The 18,296-nt window shown below is 37.1% G+C and overlaps 1 protein-coding gene across 2 annotated transcripts; it reads left to right on the top strand.

Moving 5' to 3' along the window:
* The first annotated feature begins 295 nt into the window (after positions 1–295).
* Positions 296–17,691, top strand: Fbxo4 (F-box protein 4). 2 transcript variants are annotated; one of them, XM_004652495.2, is made up of 8 exons: positions 296–481; positions 1,363–1,598; positions 3,847–4,067; positions 7,470–7,545; positions 7,655–7,830; positions 10,609–10,784; positions 14,922–15,040; positions 16,348–17,691. In XM_004652495.2, exons 1-7 carry the CDS (start codon positions 296–298, stop codon positions 15,009–15,011), a joined length of 1,161 nt encoding a protein of 386 aa, XP_004652552.2. In that variant the 3' UTR covers positions 15,012–15,040; positions 16,348–17,691. The 2 variants fall into 2 exon arrangements, with proteins under 2 accessions (XP_004652552.2, XP_044989070.1); XM_045133135.1 differs by having other exon boundaries at positions 14,922–15,050.
* Positions 17,692–18,296: the final 605 nt, after the last annotated feature.

The raw sequence follows: 18,296 nt of genomic DNA, 5'->3' as shown, positions 1-18,296 counted from the left end.
AAAAAACACTCACGTCCAGGGCTCGACAGAGAGCAAGGGGTCATTAAGCCCACGCTAGCGGCGGAGGGCCATCGGTTCAGTACCTACCAGCCGCCAGGGCCCAGGCCCTGCGACCGCGTCCCGCTGAGGAGCGACCCGGAGGCTTTCCGGCGGCGGGCGAGGCCCGGGCCGCCTGTGGGGCCGGAACCCGGGTTCGGGGCGGAGCGGGGCGCGCACGGACGGCTGGGCAGCGCGGGACCCGGAAGCCGAGGAAGCGCCGAGGAAGCCGAGCGCGGGACGCGTCACATCGGCCGCCATGGCGGGAAGTGAGCCGCGCAGCGGGCCCGGCGCGTCGCCGCCGCCCAGCGACTGGGGCCGCCTGGAGGCCGCCATCGTCAGCGGCTGGAGGACCTTCTGGCAGTCAGTGGGCAAGGAGAGGCCGGCGCGGACGTCGGGCGGGCCGCGGGCGGACGAGGACCCCTGCTGGCTGCCGCGGCTGCCGGTGAGCCCGGGCGTGGGGCTCGACCGGCCCGGCCCGTCACCCCGCACCCGGTTCCCGGAACGGGAGGCGCACGCGACCGGGTCCCCGCGGGTGTCTGCTTAGGGAAGCGGCCCCTCGGGGCTGTGTGCGGCGGCCCGGGGCGGCGCTCCCCGGCGATGGGCGCTTTACCGGGCTTCCCGCGTTCAGAACCCCCGGGGTTCACTTAGAGCGGCTCTGCACTTCCCTTTAATGGAAAAATAAATGAACTTGACAAGTGCCTCAGGTTATAACGGTCCACCTTGTGCACGTTATGTAGTGTTAACGTTTCAGGGAGATGGGGCAGTGGAGCGATGAAAAATTCTTGCTTATTATTATTACATTTCTGTGTCTCACACTATTGACACCGCCCACTGATGTCCCTTTCATATTGAAAACTGCTGGCGACTACCTCCAAGATCCTCTCCTTTGTATTTTCCTTGAGGCAATTTAATACTGTGTACAGAAATTTAGATGACAAATTCTCACTCTTTAATTTTATCTAAGGATAAAATCAGAGGTGTGCACAGTGGATACAGGTTTTATTTTGAATAATAGTTTTCACATTCTGTTTAAAAAATGGTGTACCAAATTGCTCACGTGAAAAAAAAATAAAGGAATTTTGCAGAAAAAGTATCAGGACAGTGCTTGGTTTGTCAAGTTTGTTTCATTGTATTAGAAATGAAAAAAGTACACAACTGTGATTTCCTCCTGATGGCAGGAAAACTGCAGAAAAACAGACTAAAGTATTAAAAATACTAATTCAACTGACTTCTACTTAGCATAATAACTCTTTATTTATTGTCTAATTTATCTCCAAATAAAAATAACCCAAGACAGATTATTCATTCCTATTTCTATTTTAGATTGATGTTCAGCTGTATATTTTGTCATTTCTTTCACCCCATGATCTGTGTCAATTGGGAAGCACAAATCATTATTGGAATGAAACTGTTCGAGATCCAATTCTGTGGAGATACTTCCTATTGCGGGATCTTCCTTCTTGGTCTTCTGTTGACTGGAAGTCTCTTCCAGATGTAGAAATATTAAAAAAGCCAATATCTGAGGTCTCTGACAGTGCAATTTTTGATTACATGGCAGTGTAAGTACCTATTTTAATGCATTTTAAAAGAAGATACTAACTATTACCCTATTAATAGTCCAAATTAGTCCTGGCCCCATTATTAATTGTTGCATGTATTTTGAGTATAAATGTTTTCTTTTTTTAATATTGGAGGCTGAGTAAACTGACTTCCTTTATAGGAACTTTCCAGCTTTAACCTTTTGTATTTTCTTGTGGTGCCTAAGCACTATTTGAATAATTATATGTGGTACAGATGGCAAGAAATAACACATTTGTTAAAATTCTTATAACGCATTTTGTTAAATACTAAGTATTTTTCTGTATTCAGAAAAAGGAATGACCAAATGTCAAAACATAGTTAGACTCTGGGAATTCAGATTTTGTTGTTACACAAATGTCTTAATGTTTTTGAGTATCACACGAGTGAGTTAGTTTTATTGAGAAGATGTAGTGTATTGGATTTTATGGTGGATGCTTTATGTATGTGTATTCATTCTAACTAAACATAAAGGTTTATCTTTGTGCTAAGGATGTAGAATTGAGGTTAGAGAGGTTATATGACACACCTAAAGTAGTTTATAAGGGATCATCCAATATTGGCATGCTGTGCCAACATTTATAATGCCATTGTAGCTAGGTTTATTGATTGTTATTATTTACTGCCTTATTGAGAACTCTATATTTAAGGCATTATAAAAGAAATTAATGGTCTAGGGAGTTAGCTTAGTAGATAGATATTTCAAATATTAGGAACTGAGTTTGGAACCCTAGCATTGTTGTGAAATCTGGAAGTGGAGGCAAGCACCTATAATCCCAGTGCTAGGAGGTCAGAGACAAGATGATCTCTGAGACTTGGCCAGATAGTCTTGCCTAATTGATGAATTCCAGGTTCAGTGAGAGACCTTGTCTTTAAATAAGGTGGAGAGAGATTGAGGAAAACACTTGAAGTCAACCTCTGACCTCTACACATATATGCACAGATGTGCACATGTATCTATACACATATGCACTCCCCCCACAAACATACATACACACATGGATGCACACCACACACACAAAAATATTTAAACAATATTTGAACTTTAGGTGACAATTATTTTGCTGTGTTAGATTCATTAGTTATATGTAGTTTTGCTTAAGTTAGTCAGAGTCTGTCTAACCCAGATGCTGTTATGTTGGGTATTGTTAAATGACTTGATCAAAATGTACAGAGTTTTACAGATAATCTCAAGAATTTCTTTTAACACATGATTTTTACTTTGCTAGATTTTAATTAAATAAGGAACATTGGAACTTCAATCTGTATTTAACACTTACTCAATGAACTGTTACATTGGATGCTGTTCAAAACAGTACCTAAGAAATTTGATTATATTGGTGATTTTAGTAAGATTTTTTATAAATTCCTAGGAATATTGCAGTAATTACCTTTTTTGGGGGGGTTGGCAAAACACCTGAGCAGAAGCAGCTTATGAGAGGAAAGAGTTTACTTCTGGGTTACAATTTTGAGAGGAAGCTTCATCATGGCAAAGACAGCTGGCTCACCATATCATGCATCCATAAGCAGAGAGAACAGCAAACATAAGCTGGCTGTGAACACCCAGTAGGACTGGACTCCTCAACCCCAGCAATATACCTCATACAGCTGAGGACTAAGTGGGCAGCTTAATCAAAAATGCCTGAGGCTACGTGGGACTTTTACATTCAAACCATAACAGACATTATGGTAATGATCTCTCTAGTAATTCACCTTGATTATAGGGTTTCTCAATGGTAAAACTTTTAACACTTTTTTTGGACCAGTTATGGGGGCTATCCTGACATTGTAGGATATGTGGCAGCATCTCTGTCTCTTTTCACTAAATGTCAATTAGCCCATAAGCAGACATTGCCACAAATTCAAGGATAAAAGAATAAAATCTTATGAGGAGTACTGTTCTTTATAATCAATTTTAAATACTTAAATAAGCATTAAGGCAACTATTTCCTGAGAGAAATGAATGAAAGATTGGAAAGTAAGTAATCACTTCCTTGGGGAGACTTTGGCTTCCGAGTCCTTCCAAGTCTCATAGCACCTTCTGTTTTCCTTTCTGATGTCACTCTACATATATGTTAAAATGGTGTCTATCATGCGCTGTCCTCTTAGAGGGTTGAAACAATAGTCTTTATAATATTGTGTCTCGTAAATACTCAGTGAGTTACATATTCTTGAATAGCTAGCTGAATGCCATCTATCTTAATTTCTATTTGTGACAATTTTATGCAGTTATAAAATGTGCTGTCCGTATACAAGAAGAAGCTCGAAATCCAGCCGTCCTATGTACGGAGCTGTTACCTCTTTTTTACACTCACTGATCATTCATAATGAACCACGATTTGCTATGTTTGGACCAGGTTTGGAAGAATTGAACACATCTTTGGTGTTGAGCTTGATGTCTTCTGAGGAATTTTGCCCAACTGCTGGTTTGCCTCAGAGACAGATTAATGGTAATGTTCATGTTAACATAAAATACATACATATTTAAACACTTGGAGCTTGACATTAGTGTTAGAGAATTCATTAGTTGATTATTTTCTGCAATGAAATATACTAGTTTATGGTAGGTGCCCTCCCTAGGTTCCACCAACCTGAAAAAAAATTAAAGTTTCCTTTTAATTCTTCAAATTTGTATAATTGAAAATATAATAGTATGTGAAAGTAAATTATGTTGTAATTTGTAGTTTGAACCATGTCACATTTGCTATATATGTTGGGATTTTTTTTAAAGAGCTGAATAATCCCCTTCTCCCATGACAGCAGCATGTTATTTTTTTGGTAAAACGTATCATGTAACAAACATAGTAACATCATGTAAGGTATGCTTTACTTCTTCATTTACTGATTACTTATGTTGGGTGGTAGAGACACAGAGTTTTAAAACAAATCTCTGTCTGTCATGAAGGAAGTCATTCTTAAGTGAGGACACACCCAAGTATATAGATGACTAGAAGATGATTTATTAGGTTCTCAGTATAAAGAGAAAGGTCAAGAAAAGTGTACCTTGAAGGTGAAGCTTCATGAGTCGCTAGGGTGAGTAGTTGAACACTATTAAAACAAGAAGGGAATGTTGGCAGGGAAGACTACCTTTCTAAGAGCACAAAGTTCTGTATGTGTTGGGCTCATTTGAAATATCTCTGAATCTAAACAGAAAGGACTGAGTTTAAAAAGCAAAACAGACAACAACAAAACACCTGCCATGCATAAGTATTTAGAAACTGTTGAAGGAGTTTTTAAGCAGAGGATTGAGATCACTAGGATTTCAGTTTAGAAAGATTTTGCAGGCCAATGCCTTAACTGTTTAATCATCTCTCCAGCCCAAGATTATATATATATATAGAGAGAGAGAAGGAGGCTGGGGAGATAGCCCAGCAGTTAAAGGTGCTTTCTTGCAAAGCCTGCTGTTGTGGGTTGAGTTTCCCAGTACCCACATAAAAAAAGCCAGATGCACAAAGTGGCGCATACATCTAGAGGTAATTTGTAGCAGCAATAGGCCTGGGTGCACCTATTCTCTCTCCTCAAATAATATATATCTATTTCTTTTTTAAAATTTTATTTATTTATTTATTTATTTGAGAGAGAGAAAGAGAACGGGCATGCCAGGGCCACCAGCCACCGCAAATGAGCTCCAGATGCATGTGCCCCCTTGTATATCTGGCTTACATGGGGCCTGGAGAATTGAACTGGGATCCTTTGGCTTTGCAGGCAAGCGCCTTAACCTCTAAGCCATCTCTCCAGCCCAAAGTAAAACTATTTTAACAAAATATTTTTGAGTTCTTTGTAGACTCTAGATATTAGGCTTCTATTAGTGGTATAGCTGGTGAAAAATTTCTCCCATTCAATGGGTAATCTATTGGCTCTGCTTATGGACTAGGCCAGTTTCAAGTAAGGGCACTAAGTGAAGACAAGACTTCAAGAAGTTGAAGATATGAGGCAACTTGATGATTATGAAATGACTGTTCTGTTTTGCAAATAGCAACTGGAGTGATTGTTTTTTTTTTTTAAAAAATGCCATTATGCTTGTGCCTCAAGCCAAGACATAGAAGGTCAGAGAAGAATAACATAATGGTGAAGAAATATGGAATGGTGTGGGGGCAGGTTAGACGGAGGCTAGATGCTTGGAAAGTATAATTTTTGTGGGTTAAATTGAGGAAAGTGAATATCAGAAACATACTTGGGTTTTCATGTGCTCTGTGTGGAGCACGTACAAGACCCCAGTACTGGAGGGTTGGGGACACGTGTTCTGGGACAGTTGCAGTGTTAGCTTCCAAGGTCCCCTACAATGTTGACATGAGATGGTATAGCATAACTTATTTAGTTAAAATTTAGGAATTGAGAGTAGGAAGGGCTTCATTTGTCTACTGAGATAATGGTAAGATTATACCAAGGTTTTATTTCTATATATGAAGATGAATGGCTTTGTAGAGAAGACAAAATTATGCATTGTTAATCAGTGTCTCTACTGTTACAAGAAAAGATGGCTAGAGGCGAGAGGATTAGAAATGATTACAAAAATTCTTATAAAAGATGATAATTGTAAGTAGAGGGAGAGAAGTGGACAGACCTAAGAAAATTTATGTAGTAGGAGGAAGTAGAGACATAAAAAAAAAAAAGAGCTTTGGAGTCTAAGAGGGATACTTCCAAGAGTAAGAGGAGATTCAGATACAAGGATTAACACAGCCAAAGGAGGGAAGAGGTTAAGACAGGTACACGAATAGTGTTGACTGCCTTAGATACAAAGGAGTAACTAGGTAACTTTATTTTTTAAGATTTTTGTTTATTTATTAGAGGCAGAGAAGGAGAGAGAGAAAGAGAGTGAGAATGGGCATGCCAGGGCCTCTAGCCACTGCAAACGAACTCCAGACACATGCACCACCATGAGTATCTGGCTTCCTTGGGTCCTGGAGAATTGAACCTGGATCCTTAGGTTTCACAGGCAAACACCTTAACTGCTAAGCCATTTCTCCAGCCCGAGGTAACTGTTTACTAACTGTTTTTTTTAATGTTTTTTAATTAATTAATTAATTAATTTGAGAGCGACAGACACAGAGAGAAAGACAGAGAGAGGGAGAGAGAGAGAATGGGCGCGCCAGGGCTTCCAGCCTCTGCAAACGAACTCCAGACGCGTGCGCCCCCTTGTGCATCTGGCTAACGTGGGACCTGGGGAACCAAGCCTCGAACCGGGGTCCTTAGGCTTCACAGGCAAGCGCTTAACCGCTAAGCCATCTCTCCAGCCCTACTAACTGTTTTTGACCCATCTTGGAGTTTGAAATAGTGGATCTCAATCCTCACAGGAACCCCAAGAAGTATGTATCATTTCTGTGTTGTATGTCAAAACAAAAGCTCACAAATAGTGACAGATTCAAGCTTCCAATGCAAGCCTGTTGAATTACAAATTTTAGGATTTGTAGTGTTTGCTTAACTTTCTAAGGTACTACTACGAACTTGCCACAAATTTTAAAGCAGCTTTTCTTAGAGGGGGAAAATGGAGCCTTCACTAAATGTATATTAGGATCATAAAATTAAAGGAAACATAAAGATATGAAATACTCTTGGTCTTTGGGGATACAGCATCTACTGCTGCTGCTGGCAAGAGAAAGTTGCTGGTGTTAGGGATGACCACATAACAAGATGGGTGAGCCTAGCACTTCTTTGTCCTCTGTCCAGCTGCATGGATGAAAATTGCAAGCAACATCTTATTTTCATCACAAATATTGCAGTTTATTTCAAAGTTACATATACTTTGCCTTTTTTCTTTGCTGTTTTTTTTTTTTTTTACTTAGGTTGTTTTTCATCGTAATTGCATATTCTGTTTAATGTTGGATTGTTCATAGAACTGTAATTTTCTTTAGGTATTGGATCTGGAGTCACTTTTCAGTTAAACAATCAACATAAATTCAACATTCTTATATTATATTCAACTACCAGGTAAGGCTACCTAGTTAGTGGCGTGCTTGAAATGTTAGGACTAGAACATTTTAGTGGGATGGAACCTGTTTACTTTCTCTTTATAATCTATTTTTACATTTTCTTATAGAAAGGAAAGAGACAGAGCAAGGGAAGAGCACACAAGTGTTGTTAATAAGATGTTCAGCCTACAGAGTGAAGGAGATGACCAACAAGGAAGCCGGTACAGTGTGATTCCACAAATTCAGAAGGTGTGTGAAGTTGTAGATGGGTTCATCTATGTTGCAAATGCTGAGGCTCATAAAAGTAAGCATTCTCTTATTTTCCTTTTCAACACACTACTATATCATCCTTTGCAAAATAAATACAAAAATGTGACAGTTCATTTTCTTCCTGTGCTTTTCTGACCATTTCAGTTAGTAGCGGATTCCAAATGTTTTACAATGGAATCGGGTAGAGAGCTTGGTAAATACACAGATAGCTGCCTGATTCCCTCCAGGTACATTGTGGCTTATTGATCTGACCTGTGTCAAATAAGCACCAAGGGATTGTGATATATACCAAAAGTTCAATATTATAAGATATGGTCTTTGTTGTATGCTTTACATTTTTATCATTGGTATTGTCTCTGCCTCACTATATTCAAGTAACTATGCAGATAACTGAAGATTTTGCCTTTCTGTTTACCCAAATAGTAGAAAGGTGTGGGATAGGGTATTAATTGTAGGTAAGTTAGTTAAATTAATGGGGTGATAACACCCTTCCTAATTAGCATTGGCAATGCTATTTATGTGTGAGTTATGTATCAATGAACCTAGTATTATTTTCCCCCAAATTCTTTATGAACAAGCTAAAATATAAATATATTTGTTTATTCTCTAATATGTTGCTTATATAATAAATGCTGTTATGTATTATATATTATTTATATTATAGCTTTATCTCAATTATAGGTTTTAATTTATATTAAACTTATTTCTCTCAATCTATTAGACATGAAGGCAATTATACTTTGGAAATCTGAATAAATTATTTATAATAAATTAAATTATTTTCTGTTGTTACAGGGCTATTTGTAGAAGGAAAGATTAGAAACAACTAAAAAAGTTAATCTTTTTGTTCAGCAAATAGCTCTTGAATTCCAAATAGTTGTTGAGGTCTGGTACTGTATTTGGTGATAATGATATTCTTGCAAACTAAATGTAGACTTTACTTTTTGTTTTGTTTTTCGAGGTAGGGTTTCACTCTATCTCAGGCTCATCTGGAACTCACTATAGTCTCAGGGTTGCCTTGAACTCATGGTGATCCTCCTACCTCTGCCTCCCAAGTGCTGGGATTAAAGGTGTGTGCCACCATGCCCAGCTTAGACTTCACTTTAAAAAAAAAATATTTATTTACAAGGAGAGAGAGAGAGAGAGAGAGAACGAAAGAAACAGAGAGAATGGGTGCACCAGGGCCTGTAGCTGCTGTAAACTCCCAGTGAATGCCATTTTGTGCTTTACATGTTTATAGGGAAATCGAACCTGAGTCATTCAGTTCTACAGGCAAGTGCCTTTATCTCTAAATCATCACTCCAGCCCTAGACCTCACTTTTATCTACTCTCCATTTGGCTCCCTGTGTCCCCCTGTGAAATAGAAAATAAGGAGCCCTGGAATAGAAATAATAAATATAATTTTTTAATAATTATAATTTCTTCTTAATTATTTAGAAGAAAAATGAGGACATTTTAAAGCAAAATATATAATAATAGGACACATCATAGAAGAGAGGAAACTATGGTATCTACTATATGTAAACTTATATAATAGCATTTAAAGGTAGATCATTATAAAAGTGTTTATAGTAAATACTTATGTAACTACTGAAAGTATGACAAAGTTATAACTAAACTAACAGTGGTGAAATAATTCAAAAATTCAACCTAAGAAAGGCAGGGAAAAGGGAAAAAGGAACTAAGAACAAATGGAACAGTCAAAATTTAAAAGGTAAATGATAGGTTTAAATATCATATTGATAATACATTATTGATTATACAATATTGATAATATACACATTTCAAGCAACATATAACAAACCATCTGAATTTTAGTGTCTTAAAAGGCTATTAGCCCATAGTCCTCTTTGTGAGATGTCCAAGTATAGTAGCAGTGGGTCCCTTGTTCGTGGGTGAAATTAGGGTCACATCTCTTTGTGAAGGCCTGGGAAGAAATCTATTTCCCACCTCACTCAAGTTACTCGCTAAGGTCAGGGGGAGTGTACCTTTTGTTTTCCCCCATCTGTCAGCTGGCAGCTGCTCTCATTTTTTAGAGATCACTTATATTTCTTGTCAAGTAACTTCTTCCATCTTCAAATTCAGAAATGGAAAATTTGTCTTACATTCATTCTCTCTCACCAGGAAGGGATCACCTGATGAGCTTGGGTTCTCAATTCTTAGTCAACCATGTCTTAAAAATAGTAGTATCACAGTTGCATGTCCCCTCAGTGTTGGAAAAAGAAAGGGGATTATGCAAGAGTCGTACGTGGGATAATCTTAGAATTTTGCTTACTACAAAAGTCAGCAATCCTGAATACTGCAGCCAAAGTCAGAGATAGAAAGTGTAAATCAAAAAGCTAGACTTTTATAGGTACTTTCTTAACAAAGACTTCCATGCCAGGTTCAGTTCTCCAGCCACCCCTATATAGCTGGGTGGGCATTCTTTTGCAGGGACAAAAGACCCAGACATGCCTAAACATACATAATTATATATATATATTTGTATGTATAAAAGCTAGAGTCAACTTCATGCTTGACTTTTGAAAGAGGGTAAGGATAACTACAGAATTAGTGTGAAAAAACTATCTGTATCAAAGATACTTACTTAAGATGTTAACTGTAAAGACAGCTGAATGGTATTGTGATTTTCTTCCTCCTTGTGCCCTCATCTAAAATTTTTTCCTTGAAAGACTACTTAATTCTAGCTAAAGACAGTTAGCTTTGCTTCGATATTGGCAAACTTTTTGTTCTCTTGTATTAATTTTAATTTTATTATTTTTAAAACCATTATAAATAAGGAAAATTAAGTGTGTTGATTTACATTCCTTAGGGCATGAATGGCAAGATGAATTTTCTCATATTATGGCAATGACAGATCCAGCATTTGGATCTCCAGAAAGACCAATGCTGGTTTTCTCTTGTGTTTCTCAAGCGGATGTGAAAAGAATGCCCTGTTTTTATTTGGCACATGAGCTGGGTCTCAACCTGCTAAACCACCCATGGATGGTAAGGTCCTAACTGCTCTGGTAATAAACATTTTATTTTTTAATAAAATGTATTTTCTTTATATTTGTTTAAGTGGTGTGTGGTCACCTTTCTTTTACTGTAACAAAAATAGCTGAGACAACTTAAAAAGAGAAAAGGATTATTTTGGCTCAGTTTTGGACGTTTTAGTTGATGCTCACTTGACCCTGGTTTGGGGTTTGGTAGCAAGGCTTATCCTGCTTGGGAGCATATGGCAAAGAGAGTCCATCATTATCAAGACTGGAGCAGAAAAGGAAGAGTAAGGGACTTAGATCCCAACATCCCCTCAGTGCACATTCCCAGCAACTCCAAGACTCTACTATGTATTGAAAATATTGAAATCCTTTTTTCCACATATGTTCTTAGCATCTTTGTAGAAAATTAACTGATTGTAGTTATGTGGACTTATTTATGAGCACTGAGGTTTGTTCCATTAGTATGAGGAACAGTTTTATTCCAGGTGATAGCTTTTTAGGTTGGTGTGCTCATTTTTTGTTCCTTCCCTTCCCCTCCCCCCATCTTTTCCCTTCACTTTCCTTTCTCTTTTCTCTCTCTCTTTTTCTTTTTTTTACAATTTTTATTAACATTTTCCATGATTATAAAAAATATCCCATAGTAACACCCCTCCCACAGTTTCCCCTTTGAAATTCCATTTTCCATTCTTTTTTCTTTTGTGGCAGAATCTCTCCTTGTGCTCCAGGCTGGCTTCAATCTCATAACACTACTCCCTTAGTGTGCACTAACACCTCTGGCTCTATGCAGTTGCTTTTTATTTTTTATTTTATTTATTTATTTATTTGAGAGCGACAGACACAGAGAGAAAGACAGATAGAGGGAGAGAGAGGGAATGGGCGCGCCACGGCTTCCAGCCTCTGCAAACGAACTCCAGACGCGTGCGCCCCCTTGTGCATCTGGCTAACGTGGGACCTGGGGAACCAAGCCTCGAACCGGGGTCCTTAGGCTTCACAGGCAAGCGCTTAACTGCTAAGCCATCTCTCCAGCCCTATGCACTTGCTTTTTGATTACTACAGCTTGGTAGTATATTTTCAACTTTGCTTGTGTAATGTCAGCAGCTGTGTTCTGTTCAGTCATGAGCATCCTGATTACTACTCATGGTCTTTGAAAGTTCCATGTGAATGTTAGGACTGAACTTTGTTTCAATCAGATTCTGTAAAGAATGCTTTTAATGTTTTTTTAAAAATATTTTTATTTTTATTTATTTGAGAGACAGATATACAGAAATAAGCAGGGATCGATCTATCTATCTATGTACGTATCTGCCTGCCTGCCTGCCTGCCTGCCTGCCTGCCTGCCTGCCTGCCTGCCTGCCTGCCTGCCTGCCTGCCTGCCTGCCTATCTATCTATCTATCTATCTATCTATCTATCTATCTATCTATCTATCTATCTATCTATCTATCTATCTATCTATCTATAGAGGGAGAATGAGAATGGGCACGGCAGGGCCTCCAGCCACTGCAAACGAACTCCAGATGTGTGCACCCCCTTGTGCATCTGGCTTAAGTGGGTCCTGGGGAGTCAAACTTGTTGTCCTTTGGCTTTGCAGGCAAGCACCTTAACTGCTAAGCCATCTCTCTAGCCCTTACTTTTAATGTTTTGATGAGGATCACATGGGATCTGTAAATTGGTGTGGGTACATGTTTTAACAATTCTTATAATTCATTCACATGATAGATCTCTGTTTTTTTGTGTTCTCTTTCTTTTTTTTTTTTCTATCACAGTGTCATCATTAGAGTGTTCTTCCACGTCCTAGGTTAAATTCATTTTTATTTAATACTTTTTGTAGCTATTGTATATGGAATTCCTATCCTAATTCTTTACCCATAATCTCATTATTGGTTTATAAAAATGCTACTCATTTGTATGCTGATTTTGTATTCTGCAGTTTTATTGAATGTGTCAATCTGATTGTAAGTTCTCATCATTCTTTAATGGAGTATATATGTATTCCTATGACCTACCAGCAGGGATAATTTTATATCATCTATTCATGTTTCTATACTTTTTCTTTATTTAAAAATTTATTTATTTATTTATTTGAGAGTGACAGACAGAGAGAGAAAGACAGATAGAGGGAGAAAGAGAGAATGGGCGCGCCAGGGCTTCCAGCCTCTGCAAACGAACTCCAGACATGTGCGCCCCCTTGTGCATCTGGCTAACGTGGGACCTGGGGAACCGAGCCTCAAACCGGGGTCCTTAGGCTTCACAGGCAAGCACTTAACTGCGAAGCCATCTCTCCAGCCCCCTACTTTTTCTTTATATCTTTTGCCTGGTTGTTCTGGCTACATTCTCTAGCTCAGTGCTGAACAAGAATGGTGGGAGTACATTCTTGCTTTGTTCCATGTCTTCAGGAAAAGCTGTGAGGTGTAATACATACTTTATTATGTTGAGGCTTGTTTCTTCTATATGTAATTTGTTGAGAGGTTTTATCACATAGGGGTATTGAATTTGTTGCATATTTCCTATATCTATAGAGAAAATATGGCTTTGTACTTTTATTTGTTGATGTATTATATTTATTGATATATGTTGAATATCTTTCATTATTGTGATAAATTCCACTTGATCAATATGAATGACCATATATTTATGTGCTGTTGGATTTACCTTGCTAATATGTTACTGGGAATTTTTATGTCTATGTTTGCTAGAGAGACTACTCTATTATTTTTTTCTTTCTTCCTTTCTTTCTTTCTTGTGCTGACCATGTGTATTTTTGGTGTCTGGTCAATTCTGGGCTTGCACAATGAGTTTGGATCCCTCCTCTTTAATAATTTACAATAATTTGAGAAGGGCTGAAATTACTTCTTTCTTAAAGTTCAATAGAATTTAGCAGTGAAGCAATTTGGTTCAGTCTCACTGTTATTGGCTTTAAGTTTTCCTTCATAGTTGTTTTGGTAGGTTACATATTTCTATAAATGTATCTCTTTCATCTAAGTTTTTTCAGTTAATTGACATAAAATTGTTCATCTTAGTCTCTTATGACCTTATTATATTTTCATGGAGTCTGTTGCAGTGTCTCATATTTATCTCTCTTCTTTATTTTGGGTATTGCCTTTTTATTTAGTCTAGCTTGATTTTGTTTATATTTCAAAAAAAAAACCCAACTCTTTATCTTAAATAATTTTCAAATCTCTATTTTTTTATTTCAATTCTGATCAGTTTTGTTGCTTTGCTTCTATTACTTTTGGGTTTGGTTTGCTTTTTGTTAGCAAACATAATAACCTAATAAGAAAATTCTAATAAGCATTAGAATGTTTATTTGAAATCTTTATTTATTTACTGAGGATTAGATATAAAGCCTCACACATGCTAGGCAAGAGCTTAACCACTGAACTGTGCCTTTAACTCCCAAGATCCTTATGTGTCTTTCATGTATGTATTTGATGCCTTATATCCTGTAGTTTAACATGCTATGTTCTATTATTTGTTTAAAATTTTTTCAATTTTCCTTATTTCTTCAGTGATTCATTGTATAGTTGCACTTATTAAATTTATGAACTTGTATGTTTCTGAAGTTTTTTTGTTCCTATGTCTAGTTTTTTTCAAATTAGTCATAAAAATAAATGGCATGATTTTTATTTTTTTATTTGTTGTGATGTGTTTTATAGCATTATATATTATCTGTTCTAGAGAGTGTCCCATGCTTTGATGAGAAAAATGTATTTTCTACAAGTATTGGTTGAAAAAATTTTAATTGAGTAGATGAAATGTTTTCTAAATGTCTAGTTCATTCCATTCAGACTCATGTTTTTGCAACATGTCACATTTACTAATTGACTGGTTGGGCTCATTCAAAAATGTTTTAGTTTTTTTTTAAATGATTCTTTGGAACATATATATTCATTCCTCCAAAGAATTAATTTAAAAAGCTAAAACGTTTATTCTAAGGTAAATAATAAACCTTGCATTGATATAGAAGACATAAAAGAAGATCATCTATCTTATCCAATTACTCTAGAAGAAAGTATTTGAAAAAAATTGCTCAAAGTTTATTTGGATTTTTTTAGGTCTTTGCTCTTTTCTTAGTGTCTAGAAAATTGCTCTTCCTAATCATATGATTTTGGATAGCTTTTTCAGCGTTCTTTTATCTGTTCATAGGTTCAGGATATGGAGGCTGAAACTCTAACTGGTTTTTTGAATGGCATTGAATGGATTCTTGAGGAAGTAGAATCTAAGCATGCAAGATGATCCTTCTTCTGGACCTTGGGAAGCCTAAGGTCGTGATATGTATGTTTCTTTTTTGTAGATGGGCTTTATAGGAGGAGATAGTTGTAGTGGTGGTGTAGTTACCTTCACAATCCTGGCACAAAGCATCTGACCAAAAGTAGATAGTGGGAGGGAAGGGTTTATTTTGACTCACAGACTTGAGGGGAAACTCTGTGATGGCACAGAAAATGTAGCATGAACAAACACTGGATATCACCTCCTGGGTGACATCCAGTGGACAACAACAGCAGCAGGAGAGTATGTTGACAAGCATTGACAAACAGAGTTAAACCTCAAGGTCCCCCCCCCCACCCCAGTGACACACCTCCTCCAACAAATCTCAACCTCCCAAAGTACCATCAGCTGGGAACCAAGCATTCAAAACACATGAGTTTCTGAGGGACACCTAATCCAAACGACCACATGTGATTTTGATACTATTTTTGATCTTACCTTAAATCATGTACAAGTTTCAGTCCTACTACTTAACTCCAAAATGAGCTTTCATGTTTTTTGATAACTTATATTTTCTGGCTTTTTGAAATTGTTAAATTTGGTAAAGTTTGTAATTGGCTAATTCATTGTGGCTTTTCTTCTTTTTAGTACAAAGATCACTGTAGTGGAAAAACAGCAAATTTGTAATGTTTTCTCCCAGATATTTTTGTGTTTTAAGGTTATCACAAGGGTTTTCAACTGGTGATCAAAAGAGAAGTTTCTAACTTTATCTTTTTTATTTTCTAATCTATTCTCAGTAGAGACATTGCTTAAAGAATAAAACCTTTGCCAGGAAGTCCATTAAGTATTATGATCAAATGCCTCTGTTCTTTTCTGAAGTGGAAGAAAGCAACATTATATTACATTTAATATTACTTCAGTGAAATACTTTCATCTCTGCTTGCAAATAAATACAAATATTTTAAAAAAGAAAAAGAAAAATTTCACAAAATCATTGTTTGTATTACTGTGTGTTTTTTATGGGTAATAATACAGCAGACTTAGTAAGTTATACTGAGAGATGTTTTCTCTGACTTAGGCTTATGGTCCATTGTCCAGAGACTGCACCTGGAAAAGGCTTTGCTGCAGAGTTCAGCACCTGTGCAGATCCTCACCTAGCTAAACTAACTTTGATGGCAGATTCTTCCTTTCATTAACATGTTATCCCACTAATAAATTAATCCCATGATTGCATCAATTCATTTGTGAGGGCGCAGCCCTAGTGGTCCTACCTCTTTTAGCTCATAAAGGGGATTAAATTTCAATGGGAGTTTCAGAGGGGACAAACTATATTATAATCATAACACTGGTTCTTGTTTTTTAGGTGAAGAAACGGAGACACAGAGAAGTTAAGAAATCTCTTGAAATACAAGTCCATATCATGGTGTGACCAATAAGGTGGACATGAGATATGGAAACTGAAAGTTCCGTCATCTAAGTTAAAGAATTATAAGCTATTATGATGGTTAGTTAAGAAATCAAATTACTGGACTCTTTATGGTTCACTAAATTCTTATCACTGCTGTTTTAAGGATTAAAGCAAAACAAAAATGGCTAGAGATACAAACTCTGGTGTTGAGAATGACCTGTAGATTCTAGCTATTCATCCAAATGACCAAGGGGAAGTTCTTTAAATGTTAAATCTTCGTTATCTCATGTAGAGAATGAGGATCACTGTATTTGCCTTACACTTAAGATCTGGCCCTACCAAGAATTGAATGTAAGCATCAGGGTGAACAAATTCTCTCTAGGAAGACCTCAGCTTTGGCACTAACTGAAGCTTTGGTGAGATTTTCAGTGTCACTCTGATATAACTATGCTGCTACATAACAGTTGCTTAACAGCTCTGTTTGGCTTGACGTAAAAAAAGGGCCAGCATTTAAGCATCCAAACTTAGCATCACTACTGAAAACTAACTTGAAAAGTGTGACCTGATGGATGATATGTGAACCACATGCACTTATTTATAATTGTTGTAGACAAAGTCATGTCCCTCCACATTCCTATGTTGAAATCCTAATCATCAGTATGCTGCAGAATGTGACTATATTAGGGCTTAAGTCCTTTAATTAATGAAGTAGTTATGGTTAAATGAGGTCATATGGGTAGGACCTAACCCAAAATGATCATTGTTCTCGTAAGAAAAAAAGAGACCCCAAATGTGAGTATACAGAGGAAAGATTGCATGAAGACACTCAAAACAGTCATTGTAAACAGACACCCCAAGAAGAACTCAAACGTATTTAACTTCTAAAATTGTGAGAAAATAAATTTTTGTAATTTGAGATCCAGGCTGTGCTATTTTGTAGAAATCATGCAAACAACCTTATTTAATATGTTGAGGCACTTAGCTTAATAACTATGGTTAAAATAAGAATATGCCAAATTTGCTTTATCCAGAAAAAGTATAATTTCTTATTATCTAAGTTATTCTCCTAAACTTTTATAATGATGTAATTTTTTGTTGAGTAATTCAGTGATTCACTGTTACCTCTAAGACAAGGCCTATCGTTGCTAGCCTGATAACAGCTTTCTTCATCTTTTGTTACTTGTAGTATCATAGAAAAGCCACTTTTTTTGTGTGTGTGAAATTGTGGATGTTACCATAATGACGAACTAGCAAACTTGACTCATAAATCATTCCTAAATAAACTAGACAAAAGAATGAGAGTAGACAAATAATATATTTTTCACTTATAAAATACATTTGGGGGCTGGGTAAATGGCTTAGCAGTTAAGGCACTTGCTTGTGAAGCCTAGGGACCCAAGTCCAGTTTCCCAGTACCCACATAAATCAGATACCAAGGTGGCATCTGTGTCTGGAGTTGTTTTTCAGTGGCTGGAGGCCTTGGCACACCAATTTTCTCTATCTGCCTCTGTGTCTCAAATAAATAAATAAAAATATTTAATACATTTGGTATTAATATAAAATGTGAAAGGAAGAAAGCTTAATATTTAGTTTATGATAATATTACTATGATGTTATTGTGTTATTGGTAAGATATTAGGTAATATTAGCATGCTCATATTTAGAACTTTATAGTAGTGCAGTTTCAGTGGATACAGCAGTAAGCATCAGAGATTTAAAGTCATTTGCTTTTTTGTAGCTTATTGTCAGCTAAGATTAGACTAACTGTTTGTTGGCTGATAGTTTAAAATTGTGGTATAAAATAAAGATTCCTCATTTGACAAGAAACCAAAGAAAAGATTATTTAATTCCAGTTATTAAACTTTAAATAAAATATTTTAAACTGATAATAGAAGTGATGGGAA

Source organism: Jaculus jaculus, chromosome 13 (genome assembly GCF_020740685.1).
Source record: "Jaculus jaculus isolate mJacJac1 chromosome 13, mJacJac1.mat.Y.cur, whole genome shotgun sequence".
NCBI classification, from domain to species: domain Eukaryota; kingdom Metazoa; phylum Chordata; class Mammalia; order Rodentia; family Dipodidae; genus Jaculus; species Jaculus jaculus.
Note: the sequence above shows the minus strand (reverse complement) of the source record. Positions and strands in the feature narration are given on the sequence as shown.

Coding starts and splice junctions, on each gene's coding strand:
- Fbxo4 (XM_004652495.2), top strand. CDS start 296: ATGGCGGGAAGTGAGCCGCGCAGCGGGCCCGGCGCGTCGCCGCCGCCC. Junction 4,068..7,469: donor GCCTCAGAGACAGATTAATG/GTAATGTTCATG, acceptor AATTTTCTTTAG/GTATTGGATCTGGAGTCACT. Junction 7,546..7,654: donor ATATTATATTCAACTACCAG/GTAAGGCTACCT, acceptor ATTTTCTTATAG/AAAGGAAAGAGACAGAGCAA.